Source organism: Alosa alosa, chromosome 17 (genome assembly GCF_017589495.1).
Source record: "Alosa alosa isolate M-15738 ecotype Scorff River chromosome 17, AALO_Geno_1.1, whole genome shotgun sequence".
Lineage (NCBI taxonomy): Eukaryota > Metazoa > Chordata > Actinopteri > Clupeiformes > Clupeidae > Alosa > Alosa alosa.
In genome coordinates, this window is record NC_063205.1 from 20,821,437 (window position 1) to 20,844,635 (window position 23,199).

The 23,199-nt window shown below is 41.7% G+C and overlaps 1 protein-coding gene across 1 annotated transcript in view; it reads left to right on the forward strand.

The window, feature by feature from the left end:
- Positions 1-23,199, forward strand: part of plxnc1 (plexin C1) — a 55,843-nt gene that overhangs the window by 5,929 nt on the left and 26,715 nt on the right. The window contains exons 5-21 of the mRNA XM_048267975.1: positions 4,472-4,580; positions 4,664-4,793; positions 4,899-5,001; positions 5,273-5,369; positions 6,333-6,371; positions 8,201-8,334; positions 8,421-8,615; positions 10,214-10,316; positions 10,579-10,761; positions 11,202-11,369; positions 11,636-11,729; positions 12,249-12,365; positions 13,084-13,187; positions 13,609-13,650; positions 17,023-17,147; positions 21,384-21,582; positions 22,171-22,317. Of these exons, the coding sequence (XP_048123932.1) occupies positions 4,472-4,580; positions 4,664-4,793; positions 4,899-5,001; positions 5,273-5,369; positions 6,333-6,371; positions 8,201-8,334; positions 8,421-8,615; positions 10,214-10,316; positions 10,579-10,761; positions 11,202-11,369; positions 11,636-11,729; positions 12,249-12,365; positions 13,084-13,187; positions 13,609-13,650; positions 17,023-17,147; positions 21,384-21,582; positions 22,171-22,317 (2,089 nt within the window). The remainder of the gene's footprint in view (positions 1-4,471; positions 4,581-4,663; positions 4,794-4,898; positions 5,002-5,272; positions 5,370-6,332; positions 6,372-8,200; positions 8,335-8,420; positions 8,616-10,213; positions 10,317-10,578; positions 10,762-11,201; positions 11,370-11,635; positions 11,730-12,248; positions 12,366-13,083; positions 13,188-13,608; positions 13,651-17,022; positions 17,148-21,383; positions 21,583-22,170; positions 22,318-23,199) is intronic.

Here is a 23,199-nt window from a genome sequence, read left to right on the forward strand (position 1 = left end):
GCTAATTGCTAGCTAGTTCTAACATGACTTAGTTCGGTTTTGGTTAACATTACACTTTGAAACCAATATATTTATAATACATTCGCGTTTTCAATTGGCATATGCAGAAGTACTGTAATTCTTACCTTTGATATGATGATGGCAGAGTTTGGACAGCTCACACAAGCAGAAAAGTATCGGAACTCCCCCTATTTCCACCAGTCCCGTATTTCCACCGTCTTGCGTGTATGTGTCACTTAATATCCATTTCTATACAAACCAAGACAGCGGACTCCTATAGAAACGCAACCACCCACAACATAGGTGTATCTAAATTAGCTATGTACCAAAAATGACATTTTACTGTGACTCGAGGGGCTGTAATCAGTGTTGTAAGGCTGCGTGTACACAACCGCTTGGAGCTCCAGTGGAATTTTAATTTCACGACGAGAATTCTCGGTCTAACCGCCCATGTGCCATTGAAACGGTGTAAATAGGCGACCCATCAGGCCAGCACTATAACTCCGAGCGTGGTAAACAAAATCGGATATTTCAGGCAGTAAATCCTCCCGTTAAGAACCAAACCAGATTTTGTTCAAATCTACACAACTATGGCTACTGAAAAATGTAAGGTTCATTTTGTAAATGTTATTTTGAAGTGTTAAAAAACATTGTTGTTTTAGAATTTCTGAACAAAAGTGGTGATAATTGGGGGTGTTACGATAATAGTTGAAGTTACTGGATTTGAAAACTTTGTCAGGGGTGGGAGGCAGGGGATGAACGTTAGAAATCGCCCCACAATGCTGTGCGGTTCAAGTGCAATTCAAATTGCTGTCAGAGGGTTAAAAGCAGAGCAAGACTGAGAGGCAAACGTTTAACAACTTGTTGAAAGTGTCTTTTTTTTATCAGCAATCACCAAATGAAAGCTAGACAAAGCCAAAACAATTTCTTTGCAACTAGTAGACACAGGAGTTGCATAGCCTACACATGCTCATTCCTTATGGTATTTAACTCTCAAAGAATTTGTTGCAGTTCACAATTTTCAGTAAAAAAGTGACTTAATGTGCCTGACATTTTTATTGTAGTCTACTCTTGAGATGTTGACCTTAAAATACTCAGTAAGTTAACCCATTACTTAGGCTACCAGTGACCCAGACAGTGGGTAGAATACGATGTTGGAGATTGAGTTCCAAACCACCAACCCTGTGGCTGGATTATGGAAAATAACCCAGCATGGGCTAACATAACCCAATAAATGGTCAAACTACCACAACCCAGTAATTGGGTGCAGAAATAACCCAGCATTTTTTAGAGTGTGCGAGGCCTATTACTACTACTACTAATAATAATGATCACATTCATCATGTTGGTAAAACAATGTTGGTATTTTACATTTATTTTGTATTACTACTAGCCTACTGCTACTAGGCTACTACTACTACTAATAATAATAAATTACTTAAATCATGTTAATTCCCTGCACCTGTTTTAGACGTCCAAAAACGTGACCTACACCGACGTCCAAATGTTCAACTACATATTGACGTACAAATGGGGTCATTATTAGACGTCCAAATAGTGGACCTAGTTTGCACGTTGTTCTAAAGTTCAGAATTGGTCATGGACTGACGGACGCAATATAGACATCATCTCGACGTCCAATGTTTAGTGGGTGCATATGATTGAATAAGCCACTTGTCTGTCATCTATTGACGTGCTACTTCAACCACTCACATCGAAGCCAACGCGTGACGCTGATAACAGTCTCACAGTCGCTTCTACACTATGTCACATCTATGAAACTCCCGCCCTGCGTCCTGATTGGCTGTACCATAAAATCGGTTGCAGAAATCACTCTCAATGGAAGAGGTCCCAGATGGATGTGAGTGAAGCTAGGCGGAGCTAAGCGGAACAAAATTCATCTGGCGAGAGTCAGGGCCCACTTCCCCGATAACGACGGAGACACGCTCTTAAAGGAGAATTCCGGTGTGATATTGACCTAACGTGTATTGAAACATGATACTGAGTGTGAACGTATGTCTCATAGCCCATCTCGGCTTGTCCCCTGCACTCCAAAATCTGGCGCTAGTTAGCCGATGCTACCAACAGCTTTTTCAATAGTGGTGCTTCGGCATCGGGCTAGCCATGCAAATAAATCACTCAGTAATTTTTTTTGGAATCTGATCCCTTATCATAGCTGTTCATTCTTACTCGTTGCTCGACTTATCGTGACTAAATTCAAGATGGCTGCAAACGCTAAACTTTGTGAAGATACTGTCTGTATAAATCGTCTTGTAAGTAAACTACCAGTGCTTTTTCAAAGTTCTCAATGTCTCGTTTTAAATGTCAGGGCCCTCGGACGTCTACCAATGAAGTGTGGAGATACATTGAGCCTCGAAAATGGGTGTAAAACAGTGATTTATTTGCATGGCTAGCCCGATGCCGAAGCACCACTATTGAAAAAGCTGTTGGTAGCATCGGCTAACTAGCGCCAGATTTTGGAGTGCAGGGGACAAGCGAGATGGGCTATGAGACATACGTTCACACTCAGTATCATGTTTCAATACACTTTAGGTCAATATCACACCGGAATTCTCCTTTAAGAGGGTTTTCTACGATTCATCTTACGATCGTTCGTTTGGTTTTTCCGACTGTTTCCCGAGCATGCTCGTAGCGTGAACGCGCATGCACTGCTCTTAAGATGCTCTTAAGGGGAGCTGTCCACGTTAATAGTTCTGAAATATCCTCTGATTTGACGGTGATGTCAGGTGACTGCACGTCACAGCTATAGGCCTACCATTTAAACTTCAGGTCTACACATTAATTCACATCAAATACGAAAATAGAAACACTTTGACATCTGCATGTAAGCATCCCAAGTAGGTTATATACCACACAGAGACATAAATAATTGTAATTATTTTAAGATTAGATTGTTGCACCATGCAATAATGTTTCGCGGTGCCACTTAAGAACACGTTTGAAGATAAGAAAGAAGTCGAGTAAGAAAGAGAGGAAATGTGTAGGCTTAGATTTTGATGCAGTAGGCTACAGACTAAACCACATGTTGCTTTCTCTGCTTTTTACCTCATAGGCCTAATAAAATATTCACTTAGCAAAGATAATGTCAAACTATTCTGTCAACGTCTCGTTTCATAACTTGATTGCATTTTTGTCCGCTTTTCATCACATTATTATGACCATTAAATGTAGGCTATTTTGCCCGCTAAAATCTGATTCATCACAGGTAAACACAATAAAAAATGGGAACGTAAATTGGATTATGTGTTCTAAATTGTAATTCCTCTGTATGTCCTGTTGGTGACCTCAGTGAGAAGTACTGTTAAGACGCTCCTAGCCGGTAACGAGTAGGCCTACTCAGGAGCACTCGTAGATCTACGAGTGTTTTCATGATGCTCTTAAGACGTTCGTAAGAGGGACTTTACGACGCTCTTAGGCTTAAGATGCTTTCGGGGAAGTGGGCCCAGGTTAATTATTTGCACCTCCATTCACCAAATAAAGGACTGGCCTGCACCCTTCACAAACCGTAAAAATAATGTTATTAGTTTTATAGTTGAATTGAAAACGGAATTGTCCTCAGGAGTGCTTACCTCATGCGACTGCTTCGGAGAATGCAAAGACTATTAAAGTAGAGAATTAGAGAATTCTATATTCTATAAAATAGTGAATTTGTGTTAGGTCTCTGCACGGCGACATCTACTTGCCTTGCATTTATGCATTACAGTGTTTTCACCTCTTCGTGCGGACGCAAGATTTACCGGTGTCGTTATATGCGTGAAAACGTAAGAAAAAATATACCCGTCATTTTCGTGCCTTGAACTCACTCTCACATATCACACATGTAATTCACATAGCATTTCACTGTAACACTTACAACTAAGTGTTGTTGTCACCACCAAAGACAACTGGACCACGCCCACACACACAGAAACACATTTACTTGCTTTTCGTTTACACCTTTACTGTTTATATCAGACCCAGGGCTTGAAAACGAAATTATTTTTCAAACGTTTTGTGAAATTTTATAAAAATATATAGAGAACGAAAAAAAACCCCGTTATTAACCGGTTTTGTGGATTTCAGAATAACGTTTCTGTTCCGGAACAGTTGAAGACCATTTTGTTTTCGTTTCCGTTTCCGCTCCTGGTAAAATCATGTAAAATTCCGTAGGTTTTCGTTTTCGTTCCTTGAACCGGTTCGGAGCCCTGAATTCAGACCTCTTTTCACTTCTTGCCCTCTTCACACTCACTGTTTCCACCCACCTGGTTGACAGCACACAGCCACTATGCTTCTGGTGGTTAGCACCATAGATATAGAAAAATATAGAAACCTATATCTATGGTTCGCACCATATGCTGTATAGAAACTTATATCTATGGTTAGCACCATATGCTGTATAGAAACCTATATCTATGGTTAGAACCATGTCTTTCCTCACCCTTGGGCTTCAGTACTCTCTGTTCTGTTCCAGATGTAGGTTCCAGCATGACTGTTCCAACTCGGACTGGGTCTCGGTTCCTGGGACGTCCCAACAGAGGGACATTATGTCTGTCCACATGATCAGAAGCAGCACTGGACAGGTACAGAGGTTTACATTTTGTTGTTATTTGAGTTGTTGTTGTTGTCGTTCATTCATTGAGTCTGTGGTTCTCTCGCCTACTAGGACATCACAGTGACAGCTGCACCCAACCTGAACCGAGGCATACGTTTCTCATGTGCTGTAGAGAAGTGTGACAGTCCGGGCCCCTCCAACTGTTCCTGCACCTTCTCTAGTGAGAGCTTCCCTGCTGAAGGTCTGTGAATTGACACATGTCTGCTTATTACTGCTCCAGTAAACCACAGTGGACAGGTGTAGTGCGTCTGACCCAGAGAGCCTCTGTGTGTGTTCATGTGTGCAGGCCTCAGCCTCAGAGTTACGATCACAGTCCAGACGGAGACGCTCACTAAAGATGTGCTTTTGAAAAACTGCTCCAGCATCAGAGGAAGGCCGACTTCTGCTTTGTGAGAGCTGTGGTGTTGCTTGCTCTTGTTACCTTCATACAGACATTGTTTTTAACACACTTATCAAGAGATGAATCACATTCCACCGTGTAAGATAATGAACATTGACTCAAGATGTTCACAGTATAGCACAAATTTGTTATAGAAAATATTGATTTACTTAACTTAATTTAAGTTTTTGTTTAAGGTGTTGCTTGTGTGTGTGTGTGTGTGTGTGTGTGTGTGTGTGTGTGTGTGTGTGTGTGTGTGTGCGTGTGTGTTTGTTCCACAGGTGTATGGAGTGCATGTCTGCAGGATGTGTGTGGTCTCTCTCAGGTGAGGCTTGTACCTGGAAAACAGCATCCACAAAGGCTTTAGAAACCTCACAGGTAAGACAACTTTCAGGTACATTAATAACAACAGCAACAACAACACATATTGCTCACAGCCTTTAATGGTTAAATGATAACTCTGGCATGTTATACTTAAAGCCCTGTAGTTAGACTTTGCATACTGTCGGTAGGAAAGAAATAGGTGCAAGATTGAAGTAGCTATAATGTTAGCAGCGAGAATGGCTAAGTAGCTTCAATGCGATGAGAACTCATGAATGCTAAGGGTCCAATACTCTAGGCCCAATTTCACTAACGTAAACGTCTAGCCAGATAAGATTGCCAAATCAGGCCTGGTATTATTATTATTGATTAATGGGCAGCCGTAGCCTACTAGTTAGCGCTTCCTTGCCGGTTCGAACCCCGACCAGTAGGCATGGCTGAAGTGCTCTTGAGCAAGGCACCTAACCCCTCACTGCTCCCCGAGTGCCGCTGTAGCAGGCAGCTCACTGCGCCGGGATTAGTGTGTGCTTCACCTCACCGTGTGCTGAGTGTGTTTCACTAATTCACGGATTGGGATAAATGCAGAGACCAAATTTCCCTCACGGGATCAAAAGAGTATATATACTTATACTTATACTTATACTTAATTTGACTGACACTTTTATTCAAAACTACTTTCAATTCTATTATTGCATCTATACTTGCTCAAGGGCACAGCGATGGCAGCCGGGAATCGCAACGATGGCCAACAACTATTACTGGGTACTGCATGCTAGCCCAGCTCCTTAACGACTACACTCAGTCCTAATCGTTACAATTAATACATTTAAACAAGAAAGGTTGAATCTAATCAGCACCCCAGGAAGTAGCCTGTGTACCTTATTTTCCTCAAATTTACCACTAGAACTTTTTATAGGAGTTTTTTATTGAACTAGTCTACAAGTGATATCTGACTTTTTTTACTTGCTTTGTCCTCTCTCATCTCTCTCTCTCTCTCTCTGCCTCTCTCTCTCCCTTTAGGATGTATGTAAAAACATAACACTGGGACAGAACTACACAGTAAGTTGCAGATTTCTCTTTGTTATTCAGACCAGTGAAGATGTGTTCCAAACACAAAGGAAGTACCCAGTGTTGCGGGATGTGGTTGCTTAACAGTGTTGTATTAATAAGCTGCCCGTAAACTGCTCACAGTTGAGAAATGTCCCTTGTCTTTTTTAGCTCTCAGCTCTTTGTATGTTTTCATGTCCTATAAAGTTACACAATGTAAGAATTCCGTTTTTTGTAAATGTTCGATGTACTGGGTACTCATTTAGCGCTAAGGGGGTTTGTGTAAAACTGAGAAAAAGGATCATGGTCCTTCTATCAACAACAACATTACATAGTGCAATACTAGGGCTCCAGGCGCACATTGGTAAGGTCAGAGACCTCATTGTCTGTATTGTAAATCAGTGTAGCATCAAATTGAATTTGAAGTTGTTACTTCGAGATAAAGGAACAACGTTGTGTTGGTTTAAAATGCATTTTAAAGTGACATTAAAAAAATAATAAATAAATAAACAGTACCATATCATTAACTTCTGAAGATGTATAACAGTTAGTTCATAGCATTGCTTTTTACTGTTTTATTTTCTTTGAATCGTTCCGTCCATTTAATAGTACAGCATAATGATGTTGTGCTGTGATATTAATCTTTAGGATAATCAGACAGATGTGTTTACATGCTACAACAGGCAGGCTACAGCAGGCACGTATACTGTAGTGTTTCGTTCACGGAGCGTATGCTGCAACAATTAGCTTCCTCCATAAACAGTGGAACTGGCTACACCAGACGTGATTGCGGCTTGTACATTTGAAAAATTAGACCAGTCTTCTAAAACTATTACACTCCACAAACAGAAGTCTTCAATTAAGCACCCGGTGGAGCCTGTGGTACGCGACCCGGTGGTACGCGAGCTGTCACTAGGGGGTCCGCGAGATGAAAAGGGCAATGGCGGAAAGGAGTTAAAAATGATTAATGAATTAATAATCTAATTAATTCATAACTAATACATACTTTTGAATCGGGTTATAATAATATGGAAATGTGAAATTAAAGGAAATCATTTGTAAACTCTATAATAGGCTATGTATTCATTAAAATCAGCTACACACATGATTTCCTGCGGGCAGCCAGAATATCTGGCGCGTTAGTTTTGTTGAAGTATAGGCTAGGTAGCTAAAACTGGCTAAAAACAGGGACACTGTCCAAAAGGCCTAATTAAAGCGATCGAAGAGAAGAAGCGAGAGAAACAGAGCAGGACACAGGTAACGATGGGATGGGAAGCAGACTAATGAAGGTGGAGGTGAAGCGCAGGAGGATAAAAGAGAACAAGACAGAAAAGACTGCGTGAAGAAAACGAAAGTATGATGAGGCATATAGCCCTAGGCGTGGATTGGGAGACTTCCCAAAGCAACAGTGCCTGGTCTGCAGTGAGATGCTATCTAACCATTCTAGTGTGGTTTTTCATTTTAGCGTGAGAGCTCATAGACCAGTTGCACATTTTGATTTTGTTATTATGTAGGGCGGCTAATTAAACACGATGCCTGGAATGAGTCAATAGAATGTGTTACTTTTTTATGTGTTGGATGGTGGGGGTACGCGAGCTGAGTCAGGATGTAGAAGGTGGTCCGCGGGGAAAAAAGTTTGGGAACCGCTGACTTAGACATTTGACCTGTAGACAAATATGTTGACCTGTTGACAAATGTTGCTGTTAACTGCATCAATCTGTTCGCACACTGTGTATCTGTATATTTCTATCTCTTGTTATATCTTCTTCACTCTCTCTCTCTCTCTCTCCCCCTCTCTTTCACTCCCTCTTGTTTTTCTTCTGTTTTGCTCGTAATCTAAGAAGCCAGACATTCTATCCATGACACCTGATGAGGTTTCCATACATGGCCGAAACCGTGCAGTCATTAAAGGAAGGAACCTGGAATCAGTCACAAAGGTCCGTTTCCAAGGAAACATGGACTGCAATCCAAAAGAGTAGGTACCTTTCCTTGCCATGGGAAAACATTTAAACTGAGTGTGTGAAATGTGTGATCTAATTTCCTGTTTTGTCACATGACCAGGTCCCCAGTGTTGTCCCATTCTAGAAACTCCAGTTCCCATGAGTCTCTGACATTTCACATTCCGAGCAGAATCGTGAAAGGAACCGTGAGAGTCTGTTTACTGACGATGGATGGCCAGTGTCATGGCAACACCAAACTCACCTACGACTCCCCACCGATCTGCAGCCGTCTGAACCCAAAGACCACATGGGCCAGGTACAGTCTCATACATCTATCCTGAAAACCAAAGACCACATGGGCCAGGTACAGTCTCATGCATCTATCCTGAAGAGCATCTCCAGAGTACAGCATATACAGAGTCCTTAAAATGGCATATGATATAGGCTATTCAGCTCCGTTCCCCCTAAGGAAACACACCATCCCATCGTGTAATAGAGAACCAACCTGTTCATGTGTAACCTGCGTTGTATTGAACCTGCGGAGTTTAGCCCTGCACAGGCCTGGACTCGAACCTGCGAATAGGAGCACCTCGGATCGTAAGTCGAGCGTGCTGACAATTGAGATAAAAGCCCAGGCTGCTAGCTTTCATGCCAGCACTATTCTTAATGTGTCGGGGAGTGAGGTTTACCAACATTCCACATGCACAGCTGTGCTAGCTGCCATCCGTTACATATGTTGTACTGTATGTGCAAATCTACTTCTTACTTACATGTAATAAGTTCTCCTGCAGCTGTCAGTCTGTCTGTCTGTCTGTCTGTCTAGATATCTGTCTTTTTGTCTGTCTATGTACATATTTGTCTTTCTGTCTGTCTGTCTGCCTGTCTGTCTGCCTCCCTGCCTGTCTGTCTGTCTACATATCTGTCTTTCTGTCTGCCTGTGTGTGTGTCGGCCTGCCTGTCTGTGTGTCTTTCTGTCATTGCACTCCATGTGTCCCCATTTCACACCGTAGCACAATCATGCCTGTGTCTACTATCACTTCACTGTTTTTTACCAGGCTCTGTTGAAAGCAGCCATCTCACCACAGCTGTCAGTGTATTTGCCAGCAGCACAACCATTTCACTTCTCTCTTCCTTGCTCTGTCTGTGTAGCTCTAGGTTTGAGTTAGGCTGTCTCTGTCACAAACTTTGCTTCTGGTTTTGGGACTGTGCGTGATGTCTGTGTTGTTTTAGGTTCAAGTTAGGCTGTCTCCATTACAAACTATGCTTCTCCGTCACAACTTTGCTTCTCGTATCTGATTGTATAGGATGCCGGTCACTGATAAAGGGGATTCACATAAGCGTCACTTCACTGTTTCTTACCAAGCTGTTTTAAAAATAGCTATCTCAGCATATTTAGTTTACTGTGAGCATCAGCATCTTTAAATTTCCCTCATTGTGCTTACTGAACTTCACTGAACTTTCACATGTATTCGCATGAATGAGTATACAGTATATGTTTTCATCACATATACTACATACTAATACTACTAATGATGGTAATAACAACAACATGTATGATGATTGTTATTATTATTTTAATCGTTGTTGTTGTTGTAGTTGTAGTTTGTCCTACTCAGGAGCCCAACCCTTGTGTTGGTTTTGTGAGCTAGAGGAAATATTCTTTGCCTATATTAATGTTATTTATGTATTAGTTTGTTGTTTTATTCTATGTTATTCTGTACCATGTGATTGGTGTGTTGACTACTGTCAGGCACCTGTTGAAATAAGAGGAAGATCACACTAGTATCCTCAGGTGTTCCCACACATGTGACCTGATGCTGGGTTCTGTTGGGACAAGAGGAAGATCATACTAGTTTCCTCAGGTGCTCCCACACACGTGACCTGATGCTGGGTTCTATGTTCTGTGTTCTGCAGTGGAGGCAGAGAGATTGCGTTAGAGGGTTCTAACATGAAGTTTGTGGAAAAGGTGAAGCACAAAGAACAGCCTGAGGACATCACCCTCAAGAGAAAGATTGAGGTAAGAATGAGTCCTCTGTTTTGCGGAAGTAAGGTTTTGCAGCAAAAGTTTTCTGTGGCTCTAGCCTCCCGCCCTCCCACAACTCTCCGCCCACCAGCTTAGTGTACTGTGAGAACTGGACTCAGGTCAATCTCAAGACTTCAATCTCAAGACTTTGAGATTTGTATTTCCAGACATTTCTCTATTCCATCCTTCCTGGTGTTGATATACATACATGCTGTAGGTGTGTGTGTGTATTTATCATGGTCATTTGCACCTCCAGACGACTGTCTACTCCACCCCTGCTGGTGTACTGGACTCCTCCGGGTCCAGACAGGTGTCTGTGGAGCTGTTGGTGGGGAACACCTCAGTGACCTGCAGAGAGGAGCTCACCTACCACCGAGACCCACAATTCACCAGCTTCACCACCACACGCACCGGCAACGACATGTCCGTCACCATACAGGTAGCCCCCTTACTTTACACAGCACATACACTGTAAGGGCCGACTGATAGTCAACGCAAGGTACAACTGCGCACATGTAGCCTGTAGACATTTAACGGTACCCAAAAATCCCGATTCCAACATCAGTGTTGAAATTTGGTTAATTTTCGGTTCAGTAAGCCTATACTCTAACATTCACTGACAATATTGCTGATGCTCAATAGGAGGAATAGTATTTTGGAAAGGTGTCAAATGTTTTTATTGTTAATTAACTAATCTGAGACAAAAGGTCCGCCACTTAATATGTTTGTGTAGGAACTCAAATTTGAAACATGGTTCCTGCTTAAGACAGCATTCGGTACATTTGGTACACATCTGTATTGAACCTTCTGTACCTAAACCGTTTGGTACAAATATTTGTAGCCTACCTTTACACCCCTAGTATCTTTCCCTCTGTCCAGAAAACTGCAGACTTCCTGAATCTGAATAAATCAGAGATCCAGGTCCAGGCGATGCAGGGGGAGGTGTCATATGTCTGTGTGATAGACCGAATTGAAGACAGCAATGACACCACCTCAGTTCTCTGTGATATCAAAAATCAGCCTGGCATCCACATAGACTCACTGAAGGTGAGCAACTTTTTACTTTACATTTAAAAGTATCAATGCAAGATCTTACTGAACAAAGTTTTATCACTGTTAATGTTAATCGTTTAGATAGATAGATAGATAGATAGATAGATACTTTATTGATCCCAAGGGGAATTCAAGGATATTACAGAATAGCTCCATCATCAATGCACGATCTTACTGAACATAGCTTAATGTTAGTCGTTAATTATAGGATAGCTCCATCATTGTCATCAGTATCATGACTTGTTACCTTTTTGTTCTAGATCACTGTTGGAAAGTTTTCATTCAACCTTCAAAAGAGCCGCAACCTGCTCTACGTTACTGCCATCTCTACCAGCACCACTATAGTCATCTGTGGTAAGGACCGTTATGGGGGGCATTATATAATTTACATTGCATTTACATGGATTCATTTGGCAGATACTTTTATCTATCATACTGTATGTATCTGCATTTTGTCACAGAACTTATGTTTATAAATCACCTTGGACAAAATAGACATATATAGCAACCATGAAAAGTAAATAATTTAGTTAAAATCATTATGGGCAACAGGTTTCATCTATACTCACACTCACACTCACACTCTGGATGTAAATGGCAGTTTTAGTTCACATTAACTGCAGCGTTGCCATGGTAATTCAGCTGAGTTCAGTCACATGATGTCTTATTCTCTGATATGGATCACAATTTTGGTGGTGTGTGTGTGTCTGTGGTTAAGTAAGTAAGCCACTAATGCGCTTTTTGTGGAGTGCTTTTCTCAGACCAAAGTCACCAAAATAAGTGTTTAGCAAGAGCATTATGCTCTATTAATTATTTCTTTCTTTGTGTGCATTTGTTTTTGTGTGCATTTCTGTTTGTGTGTGTGTGTGTTAGCGGTGATGGTGGTGGTGGGTCTGTACTTCCATCGTAAGAAGCAGAGAATGCTAAGAGATCAGATGCAAAGGCGGATTGAAAGGATCGAATGCGAGATCCGCAATGACATCCGCCAAGGTCAGTCTCCTCAGGAAAACACCCACTACACACAACCCTCACACACACACACCACATATCCTTACCCCTCCTACCCTTCTTTCCTCATCCATACCTCTCTACACACAACCCTCAGACTTACACACATACACATCACACACACACACACACACACACACACACACACCTACACCCCTCTATACACACTCATCTATACTCACACTCACACACGCCTCAGATCCATACCCCTCTACACACACCCCTCACACAACTCACGTCTAGCTCTGATCTGCCAAGGTCACTTCCCTCAAGACACACACATCTCACACAACCAATCAAATCATCTCTGCTGGAGTCTTCTGGAGTTAACATCAGAATAGATGCTTGATTGGATTATTGGATGGTGTGTGTGTGTGTGTGTGTGTGTGTGTGTGTGTGTGTGTGAGTGTGAAAGTCTGCAGGTCCTTAATCTTTCTGTATGAACTATTTTCACATAAAGTGAGAAAAAGTACATGCCTCTTTTTTTAAAAGAAATATATATATATATTTTTTGTGGGGAGAGCGTGACGGGGTTTGGGTCGAGAAATTACTTATGGATGCTGTCTCGCTGCCTTGTGACTTTGTTTGTTACACACCCCTCACACACACACATCACAACACCCACCCAACACACACATTCACAACACCCCCCACCCCTCCCCCAACACACACATTCACACATCTCTCTTGTTGCTTGTAGGTTTTGTGGATATGCAGACTGAAAGATTGGAGCTGATATCCAGCACAGGAGCCATTCCGTTTCTGGACTACAAGCATTTTGCTTCTAGAATCTTCTTTCCCGAGGTAGCTAAACTACACCACTAGCATTTTGCTTCTAGAATCTTCTTTCCTGAGGTAGCTAAACTACACCACTAGCATTTTGCTTCAAGAATCTTCTTTCCCGAGGTAGCTAAACTACACCACTAGCATTTTGCTTCTAGAATCTTATTTCCTGAGGTAGCTAAACTACACCATTAGCAGATTGCTTCTAGAATCTTATTTCCCGAGGTAGCTAAACTATACCACTAGCAGATTACTTCTAGAATCTTATTTCCTGAGTTAGCTAAACTACACCATTAGCAGATTGCTTCTAGAATCTTCTTTCCTGAAGTAGCTAAACTACACCACTAGCAGATTAATGCATATATAATGCATGCAATACAATATAGAGATATAGTATGTTGATGGCAAAACCTTTTTTTTTTTTTGGACTTGTGTATTTTAGGGAGGACCCTTGGCAACATCTATGATGAAAGACATAACTCAGGTGAGCGATTGTAGATGATATGCAAGAGGAAACAGCAAAATAGTTGCACACATACACAAACAGACAGACAGACACATGCACCCCCCCACACACACACACACACACACACACACACACCTAAATAACTTACAATTGCATCAATGCACAATCACCAGTCGTTAAAACATTGCAAATCTAGAAAGAAAGGTCTGAAGAGTGTTCTTGCCAACACACAACTTGCCCATTTCTCATTTTTGTCTTCCACCCCAACCTCTATTACTGGGCATGTTTGGTGTTCAGTAAATTGAAATCTAACCCGACTTCACCTCACTGGCCTTTTTCACTAATGGTCACTAATGTTAACAGATGTTATTTTTCTGGCACTGTTAGTTTCATTCGGAAAGAGCAAACACACACCGTGAATACTTCTCAGTGAGGTGCTGGTCACTAAGTGATTCTAAAATAAAAAAGAAGAAACCGCATTCTCTGTTTCTAGATGCAGTGGTCATTTTTAATTGCCCAACGTTTTGACAGGACTTGACAAATGCTGCACAGCCGAGACTAGCGCAATAATAACATCCAGTGCATCTAGAAATGTGGTGTGGTGTGGTTTCTTCCGTTTTTGGTTATATTTTGACCAATTCTTCCTGCACGTCTATCACGCTAACCCATGTTCCTCTTGCAGTTCCATCTCTTACTGTAAGTTCCTTTAGAGAGGCCTTCCTGGCCCTGGTTCTGTATCTCATTAGGTTCTCCCTTACGAGAAAGAACTATAACAATACTATATTATTTCTATAGTAGTTCTGTGGTATGTTTATGTTTTGTTTATGTTTATGTGTGTGTATTTATGTTTATGTAATTTAGCAGATGTTTTGTCCAAAGCAAAGTGGTAGTGTACAGTCTTATAGTGCTACTATAGTATGTCCCAAAATGCTTTAAGATTCCTATGATATATACGGTATTCCTTTAAGATTACTATAATATTTCCTCCTATAAGATTACTACCGGATAAGATTCCTGTAGGTCTTTTTCATAAGGGAGGTTCTATTTCCTTAATCTTTCTGACTCTATGGGTTTGATCCAGTTCTGTTTCTCTCCTGGAGTTTCGCTCAGTGTAGATTTTTGTTCTTTTTTTTTGCTGTGTATTCAACGTTAACTGTAAGCCACTTTGTATTAAAGTGTCTGCAAAATGAATAAGGGTGTTTCAATACCTATTTTGTTTTGGATTCATGGGCCTAATCATATATTAATTTTAATCATATATTAATATAAATTTTGTCTTTCACATAGACTGTTGCTTCGACTTTGACAGATATTTTAGACATAACATGCCGCTTTACAGTTCGATTGGAAATGAGCCAAGGCCACCTCCTCTCGGCGGGCTTGGTCCATTTGTTTTGTTCTGAAACGGAGTGTAATTGCTGTATTCATATATACCCAACCGGGCCGATCTTTGGAGGGAACGCTCCAAGTTCCTATTCAATGGCTCCAAATGAGCCAGCTGTGAAAGAGGCCTAAAGGGCCGTTCACACCATGACTATAAACATAACTATAACAATCTCCTGTCTCTCCTTTTACGAGACACAACAAAAAGGTTTTGACCCTATATATGTATTTATATATTACTCTATGTAGATAAACCATTATTGACATAAGTTCAAAATAATTGTTTAAAATAAAGTTGCATAGCTTTATTTAATATTTCCACGTGTCACACTAGTTCAACCGCACGTAGTCAGAAGCAAGAGAGCAATGCCGCCTAATGAGGGTATCAAACCTATAACGTCCTTCTAATATCAAGTCACCTGCTTTACCCATTGTGTCATTGATCAGCATGCTGATTTCTCGAGTCTGTGAAAAAAACGAGCCTATCACAGTGCAAGCCAACACTGGAATTAATATATGTAGAGTGAGCCTAGCAGGAGAGTAAGTAGCCCAGGCCAATTTCTCTTTGATATCTTTTAATGAACGTAAAGACACAACAGCATAGCCCAATCATTGAGTCACAAGAAAAACAACCACTTCGTGATTTTTGGTTAGGCTCCTGTCCTATCCTTTGACACTGACGACATCACCAACCGGGGAACGAGACAAGTGTGACTGTTCAGGGGCATTAGTTCCAACCAACAAACTTTTTGTGATTGAATGTTCGATCCACCCTTTCTAAAAACACCAAATCCAAGAACCACGGTTCTAACTACAAAGATTGTGACGGAAGTTAGCCAACTACGTTTTCAAGAAGTGCACCCCTGAAAGTGATCCCCAACTATATCATTCTTCATGTTGTTATTGAAATAGTTGACAGTTTTTCTTGATTGCTTTGAGTCATCTCTTGCGTTGTGTTGCATTGGGTTCAAACATTTCTCACACCCTTTTATAAAAAACAGTTATTACAGATGAGATGACATTCAAAGACCCCAAACTCTATTGGTTTCCTGTGCTAAACAACAGAAAAACACCTATTCACAAGTGGTAGAGATTCCTTGCATACAGTAAGTCTGAATCTCTGATACACTTGTGTGAAACGCCTTTGCACAATTCTTCAATCAGCAATCATTCATTATCCATAAGAGTTACCATGTCTGTTCTGTGTTGCTATTTGCAAGTATGGATCTAAGGCACATTTAGAGAAAGTACTGTACTGCCTATTTGGTGAAGAAAACAGTACAAAAGGTGTCTACTGTTGGCCTATTTCAATGAAAAATGACAAGTTGTAGTTAAATGAAATGTATCTTTACTAGGTGCTTACAGTACTGTAGGTCTTACATGACAATAACAGCTACATCTCCAGAAGAATGAATACAAGTTGTAGTTGTTCTGATATCAGACAAAAATTGAAAGAAATGGCACATAGATAGCAAAAATGAGAGCTCCTCTTTTTGAGTACTGTATTTTGCATTTTGTTGTCCAGTGTGTAATGATTGATTGAAATCACACAGCAATTTGACTACAAGATCATTTGCTTTTGGTGCATGTTTTAAATGTTTTGTAAGTGCCTTTTGCAAGCAAAATATGTCATTTTGTCCAGAGTGCTTTTGTTTAGACCGGAGTGTTAATTGTTTTGAAAACATAATGTCAGAGTTGACACAGGCATTAAAGCAATCGAGAAAAACTGTGTATTTGGACGTTGTCATTCATATTAGCTAAAGTGATACTTTTTTGCCCTAATCATAAGAGTTATAGTTGTTGGTGTAAATGTACCCTGAAAGTGAACATAACTTCTGTGTCCTGTTGTTGTTGGTGTGAATTTACCCTGAAAGTGAACGTGACTGTTCTGTGTCCTGTTGTTGTTGGTGTGAATGTACCCTGGAAGTGAACGTGACTGTTCTGTGTCCTGTTGTTGTTGGTGTGAATGTACCCAGAAAGTGAAAGTGAATGTTCTGTGTCCTGTAGTTGTCAGTGAAGGAGCAACAGGACCAGAGATGCAGGGCCCTCTCCCGTCTGATCAGAGATCAGCTCTTCCTCACCTCGTTCGTCCACACGCTGGAAGAGCAGAAGAACTTCCTCGTCAAGGACAAGTCAGTGTGTGTGTGTGTGTGTGTGTGTGCACTGCAAAAAATGATCTTCCCAAGTGTTATAATCTTATATTAAGATAAAAAAAATGTAGTTAGTATTGTTTTTAGTATAAAGATACTTACTTTGAGCTTTCGTGTAAGATTATTTGACTTAAAATAAGTCAAAATCTTCCTAAATTCAGACATAAAAACAAGTAGATTTATATGCCAGTGGAGTAAGTAATTTTATCTTAATTGAAGATAAGATTGAAGATTTAAGACAATTTAAGGTAAATTTCCTTACTGCACTGGCAGATAAATGTACTTGTTTTATTCAGCATGATGCTTTCAGCATTTATTAGAAATGATGACCATTCCGTTTAAGGCAGGAATCTACTGTATTGGTCATTTATTAGAAATGATGACCATTCCGTTTAAGGCAGGAATCTACTGTATTGGTCACCACGATCCTGCTCAGCAAAGGGAAAAAATATATATTAATCAGCTAAGTTTGATAGCCCAGAAAAAAAAAGATAATGTGCATGTTTAGTGGTATAGCAAAAGTTTTTGAAAGTACCAGCATAGCACCACAGTGTGTGTGTGTGTGTGTGTGTGTGTGTGTGTTTTACACTACATTACATTACATTTGGCTGACGCATTTTTAACCAAAGCAACTAACAACATGGTTAACAGTTTAAGCTTAAGCTTTTGGCTTCAGAGAACTGAAAACAGCAGCACAGATCACAGTTTCTTTTCTGTATTTGTTTCCAGAAAGTGGTCCTGGCAAAGAGAGAACTGTGAAAAGTGTGTATGTGTGTGTGTGAGTGTGAATTTGAGTATGAGTGGCTATTTAATCTCCCCGCATCCAAACACTCACATGATCAGGTTGCAAGCATGCTGATGTTCTCACTGATAACGGAACTTTCTATACAGAGAAAATCTGTAGCGTGAAGTTCAAGTTGCACTTTAGATCAATTTACGGATGATTGAGAGTACATACGTTGAGTTGACATCAAAATCATGTCATTCGGATGTGTTTTGAGAAAGTTCGATTTTACCGTTTTTAGTCAAAACTTGTCATTTCGCCGCTACAAAACGCTATTTTTATACCTCTTCTACAGTTCCAAACAACATTACACTGACGTGGTAGTGAGTAAAGGGTCCCTAAAGCCAAACCGAAGTATCCCGAGGTCTTTATGTGGTCGGATAGAGCAGGGGTCCCCAACCTTTTATGTACCATGGACTGGTTTGATTCCCATTTGTTTTTCACAGACCGGGGTGTTCGGGGTTCCATGTTCCATATGTGTTGTGCATGCATTACTTGAAAAGAACTAGCTCCAGTTATGTATGAACAGTTCACACAGGTAACGAACTCTTAAAAAAAACGTGAACTTGAAGAAGTGAAAATTGAAACTTGAATTGAAAGTGTGAACATGCTTAACAAAATATGGGAACAAAATATGGCAACTAAACGTGCATTACGAATATAATCAGTGGGAGCCCTGTGCTTGTTTCCCTGCAACAACAAGGTTCCATCTGGGGGTGATGGAAGACAGTGACACCTCAGTGTGTTTGAAATGTCCAGTCGATTAGCAATTTGGTCTTAGTTGCAGTCATTGCCGAAAACCCGGCCTCGCATAGATACGTGGTGGGAAATGGTAGCAATGTTTTCAGCACTTTTACGGCTTAAAACATTTTTACGGTTTAAAAACGGCGACGAAATTGTGAATTTCCAGAGCGTGTTACTCCACACTCGGCAGTCGACTCCTACGAACCTTCCCCTAAAGACGCCAGCTGCAGCAGCAACATTTCCGGAAAGGTACTGGCTTGATGAAATTCATTCTGGACTCTCTATCCGACCACATAAAGACCTCGGGATACTTCGGTTTGGGTTTAGGGACCCTTTACTCACTTACTACATGTTGTTTGAAACTGTAGAAGAGGTATAAAAATAGCATTTTGTAGCGGCGAAATGACTTGCCCTGGTCACTTCCAGGCTAACGAGTTTTGACTAAAAACGGTAAAATCGAACTTTCTCAAAACACATCCGAATGACATGATTTTGATGTCAACTCAACGTATGTACACCCAATCATCCGTAAATTGATCTAAAGTGCATTTTACTCCGGATAATTCCTTTAAGAAGAGAGTTTTCTGCCGTAACTTCACTTCACACTAGGTGCACGGAGGAACCGTTGTTTTTGCCAAAGAAACTCATTTTAATGGCAAAGTTTGTGCATTTCTTAGGCAACATGTTAAATACAGTAGGTTTGTGTTTTTCTCCCCACACGAGTGTCGCAGCTGACTAACCCCTGTAATAGGGTCCTAAGAGGGTTAAGTTTGACTCTGGGACTGTGTTCCAATCCGCATACTTATAGATAGATAATAGATAGATAGATAATTTATTGATCCCCAAGGGGAAATTCAAGGTCTCAGTAGCATACAGACATCACACACAACATGCACTTACAGGAGAAAATTTTATGCATCTAAAAAAACTCCACTGTACAATAGAGACAGTAGAAGATAAGAAAATACTAAATATACTATATAAACTAAATCAAATATCCACATAGTGTGCTTTCAATATTATGTACTTACAATACCTAATATAACTGCACAAGTGCACTCATAATAGGTATTGTAAGTACAGAAGTATGCTAATTGGAACACAGCCTGGAGCTAGTCAGAGAGGGTCTTATGCAGAGGCGGACATTATTTGATAACAACCATTTGATAAACCAGCTGATCCTAATTAGCGGCCAGGTAAGCTAGCTAATTACCGGCCAGGTAGGTTAGCTAATTAGCGGCCAGATAGGTAATTTAATTAGCAGTGTGACCTGTGCAGAAGGAATACATGGCAGGACTTTTACTTTCTGAAACTGTGAAATGGGCTTATTGTGCCTCTAACTGTAGGATCCAATATGACACTACTGAGAAATCTGCACCATGTAAATAGTCTGAGAAGGTCGAACATGTGCCTCTGTCCCTGCTGAAGGCAGTGGTGGTGAGTGAGGTGACACCGTGTCGAAAAAAGTCGAGAGAGAAGGGTGGTGTAGTGGCGAAATATCGGGAGAGAAGGGCGATGTGGTGGCGAAATGTCAGACTTTCCAGTCGCCAGCTTCATCACAGCAATGCGTTTCTTCCTGATTGAATCATCACCACTGTTGTGACAGTAATGGCAAAGATGTCCGCCCCAGCCTGCAGCTCAGGATGTATTCACACACATGAGTGTTCTGATCTGGCACTGGGCTCTATAGGGTATCTTGAGGCAATGCCAGTTGTACCTGTTACCTACGGTCTCCTCTGCATTGCAGCTTTAATGTTATTCCTCAATGTTGTAAGTGGCTAAATGATTAGATATAAAATGTAAATATTCAAACAAAGGATAAAAAGGGAATTAAATTTAGTTCTGCAGTTATTCCCCCACATATGTCACCTGACCCCATGACACCAGTGAGGTCTGGTACTCAATTTCACATCTTGTTCCGACTCTTTGGACGAAGAGCAAAATTGCTGGCAAAGCTAGACACACAGACTGCATAACACGCACACACACACACACACCCATGCACACATGCGCGCACACACACACACACACACACGGTGTCTAGTCAAAGGGAGAGTTTGCTGCTCATGTTGTTTGATTCTCAGAATTGTTTGGCTCTTGCCCCATCTGACGCACTCGTCCTCCTTCCCTTTTCTGTTTCTTCATTTCCCCTCTCTCCCCAACTCAACCTCTCACTTCCTCTTGCACTCTGCGCTCTCTCTCTCTCTCTCCCTCTTTCTCCCCATTTAATGCTTCCTCTCGTATTTCAACTCCGTCTCTCTCTCTTTCTCTCTCTCTCTCTCTCTCTCTCTCTCTCTCTCTCTCTCTCTCCCCCCCTCTCCTCCTATCTTTTGTTCTTTTTGCCTCTTCACTGTCTTATCCTTCCTCATTTCTACCTATGGATCTCTCTCCCTCTCTCTCTCGCTCTTTGCTCCTATCTCAACCCCCCCTCTCTCTCCCTTTGCTCTTACATCTGCATCTCTCCCTCCTCTGTCTTCCTCCCATCTTTCATTCTCTCTCTCCTCAACCTCTTCCATTTCTACATATCCCTCTCTCTCTCTATCTCTCATACCAAACTCCTCCCTCCTCCATCTCTCTCTGTTTTTCTTTACATCTTATCTTTTCTTTACTCTCTTATCCTTCTCTCACTCACTTCCTCTCTCTTTCTCTTTGTCCTCCTCCTTCTTCCCTCTATCCATGATTCTCCCCAGAGTGATGGTGGCGTCTCTGTTGACGCTGGCGCTGCATGACGACCTGCCGTACCTGACGCAGGTGATGGAGCAGCTGCTGGTGTCCCTGATGGACCAGCCCAGTAACGCCCAGCCCAAGCTGCTCCTGCGGCGCACCGAGTCCATCGTGGAGAAGCTGCTCACCAACTGGATGTCCATCTGCCTCTACGGCTTTCTCAGGGTCAGTCAGGAATTGTGTTTTTTTTATATTAATTCAGACTTATGACCATATCAACTTTTTGGGGAAATCAGCTTTTTTCCTTATTTCCTAGAGTTAATATAAGAGGAAAGATCTCTTCTGTGCCTAGCGTAGCTTAATCCACTGTAAGAGGGTTACACCAGTTAGCTTATTGCTAGCCTATAGCTAAAAGTTGGGATATCCCTTTAACATGTATAGTCATGACCACTTTTACAACTAGTGGTTAAGAGGCACTTGGTCAGTTATTTTGGTGGGTTTTCTGATAAAGCCTTCTGTGTTTGTCTCTGTGTGTGTGTGTGTGTGTGTGTGTATCTTGTGTTTGTGTGTGTGTGTGTGTGTGTGTGTGTGTGTATGTGTGTGTGTGTGTGTGTGTGTGTGTATCTTGTATTTGTGTGTGTGTGTGTGCATCTTGTGTGTGTGTGTTTGTATCTTGTGTGTGTGTATCGTGTGTGTGTGTGTGTGTGTGTGTGTGCGCGTGTGTGTGTGTGTCTTGTGTGTGTGTGTGTGGTGTGTGTGTGTGTGTGGATCTTGTGTGTCTGTGTGTGTATCTTGTGTGTGTGTGTCCATCAGGAGTGTGTGGGGCAGCCTCTATACCTGCTGGTGTGTGCGTTGATGGAGCAGATCAGTAAAGGGCCGGTGGACTCAGTCACAGGGAAGGCCCTCTACACCCTCAACGAAGACTGGCTGCTGTGGCAGGCCCAAGCCTTCAGCCCCCTGGTAACACACCACTAGCTCTGTGTGTGTGTGTGTGTATGTGTAGACTTCAGGCCTCTGGTAACACACCACTAGCTCTGTCTCTGTGTGTGTGTGTGTGTGTAGACTTCAGCTCCCTGGTAACACACCACTAGCTATCTGTGTGTGTGTTTGTGTGTGTGTGTGTAGACTTCAGGCCCCTGGTAACACACCACTAGCTCTGTGTCTGTGTGTGTGTGCGTGTATAGACCCTGAGCCCCCTGGTAACACACCACTAGCTCTGTGTGTGTGTGTGTGTGTGTGTGTGTGTGTGTGTATCTGTGTCTCCCCTGGTAACACACCACTTACACCGTGTCCAGCAACGATACCCTCGCCACCACAAACACCATCCAAACAAACCACTGACATCCAAACACACCACTGACAACCACACACACCACTGACAACCACACACACACCACTGACAACCAAACACACCACTGACATCCAAACACACCACTGACAACCAAACGCACCACGTACAACCACACACACCACTGACAACCAAACACACCACTGATCCACAAACACACCACTGACAACCACACACACAACTGACACCCAAACACACCACGTACAACCACAGACACCACTGACAACCAAACACACCACTGACATCCAAACTCACAACTGACATCGCACGCAGCACTGACATCCAAACTATCGAGGACCACAGGTGTCACAGTATAAGTACATGTACTCTTTTGATCCCGTGAGGGAAATTTGGTCTCTGCATTTATCCCAATCCGTGAATTAGTGAAACACACTTAGCACTCAGTGAACACACAGTGAGGTGAAGCACATACTAATCCCGGCGCAGTGAGCTGCCTGCAACAACAGCTCGGGGAGCAGTGAGGGGTTCGGTGC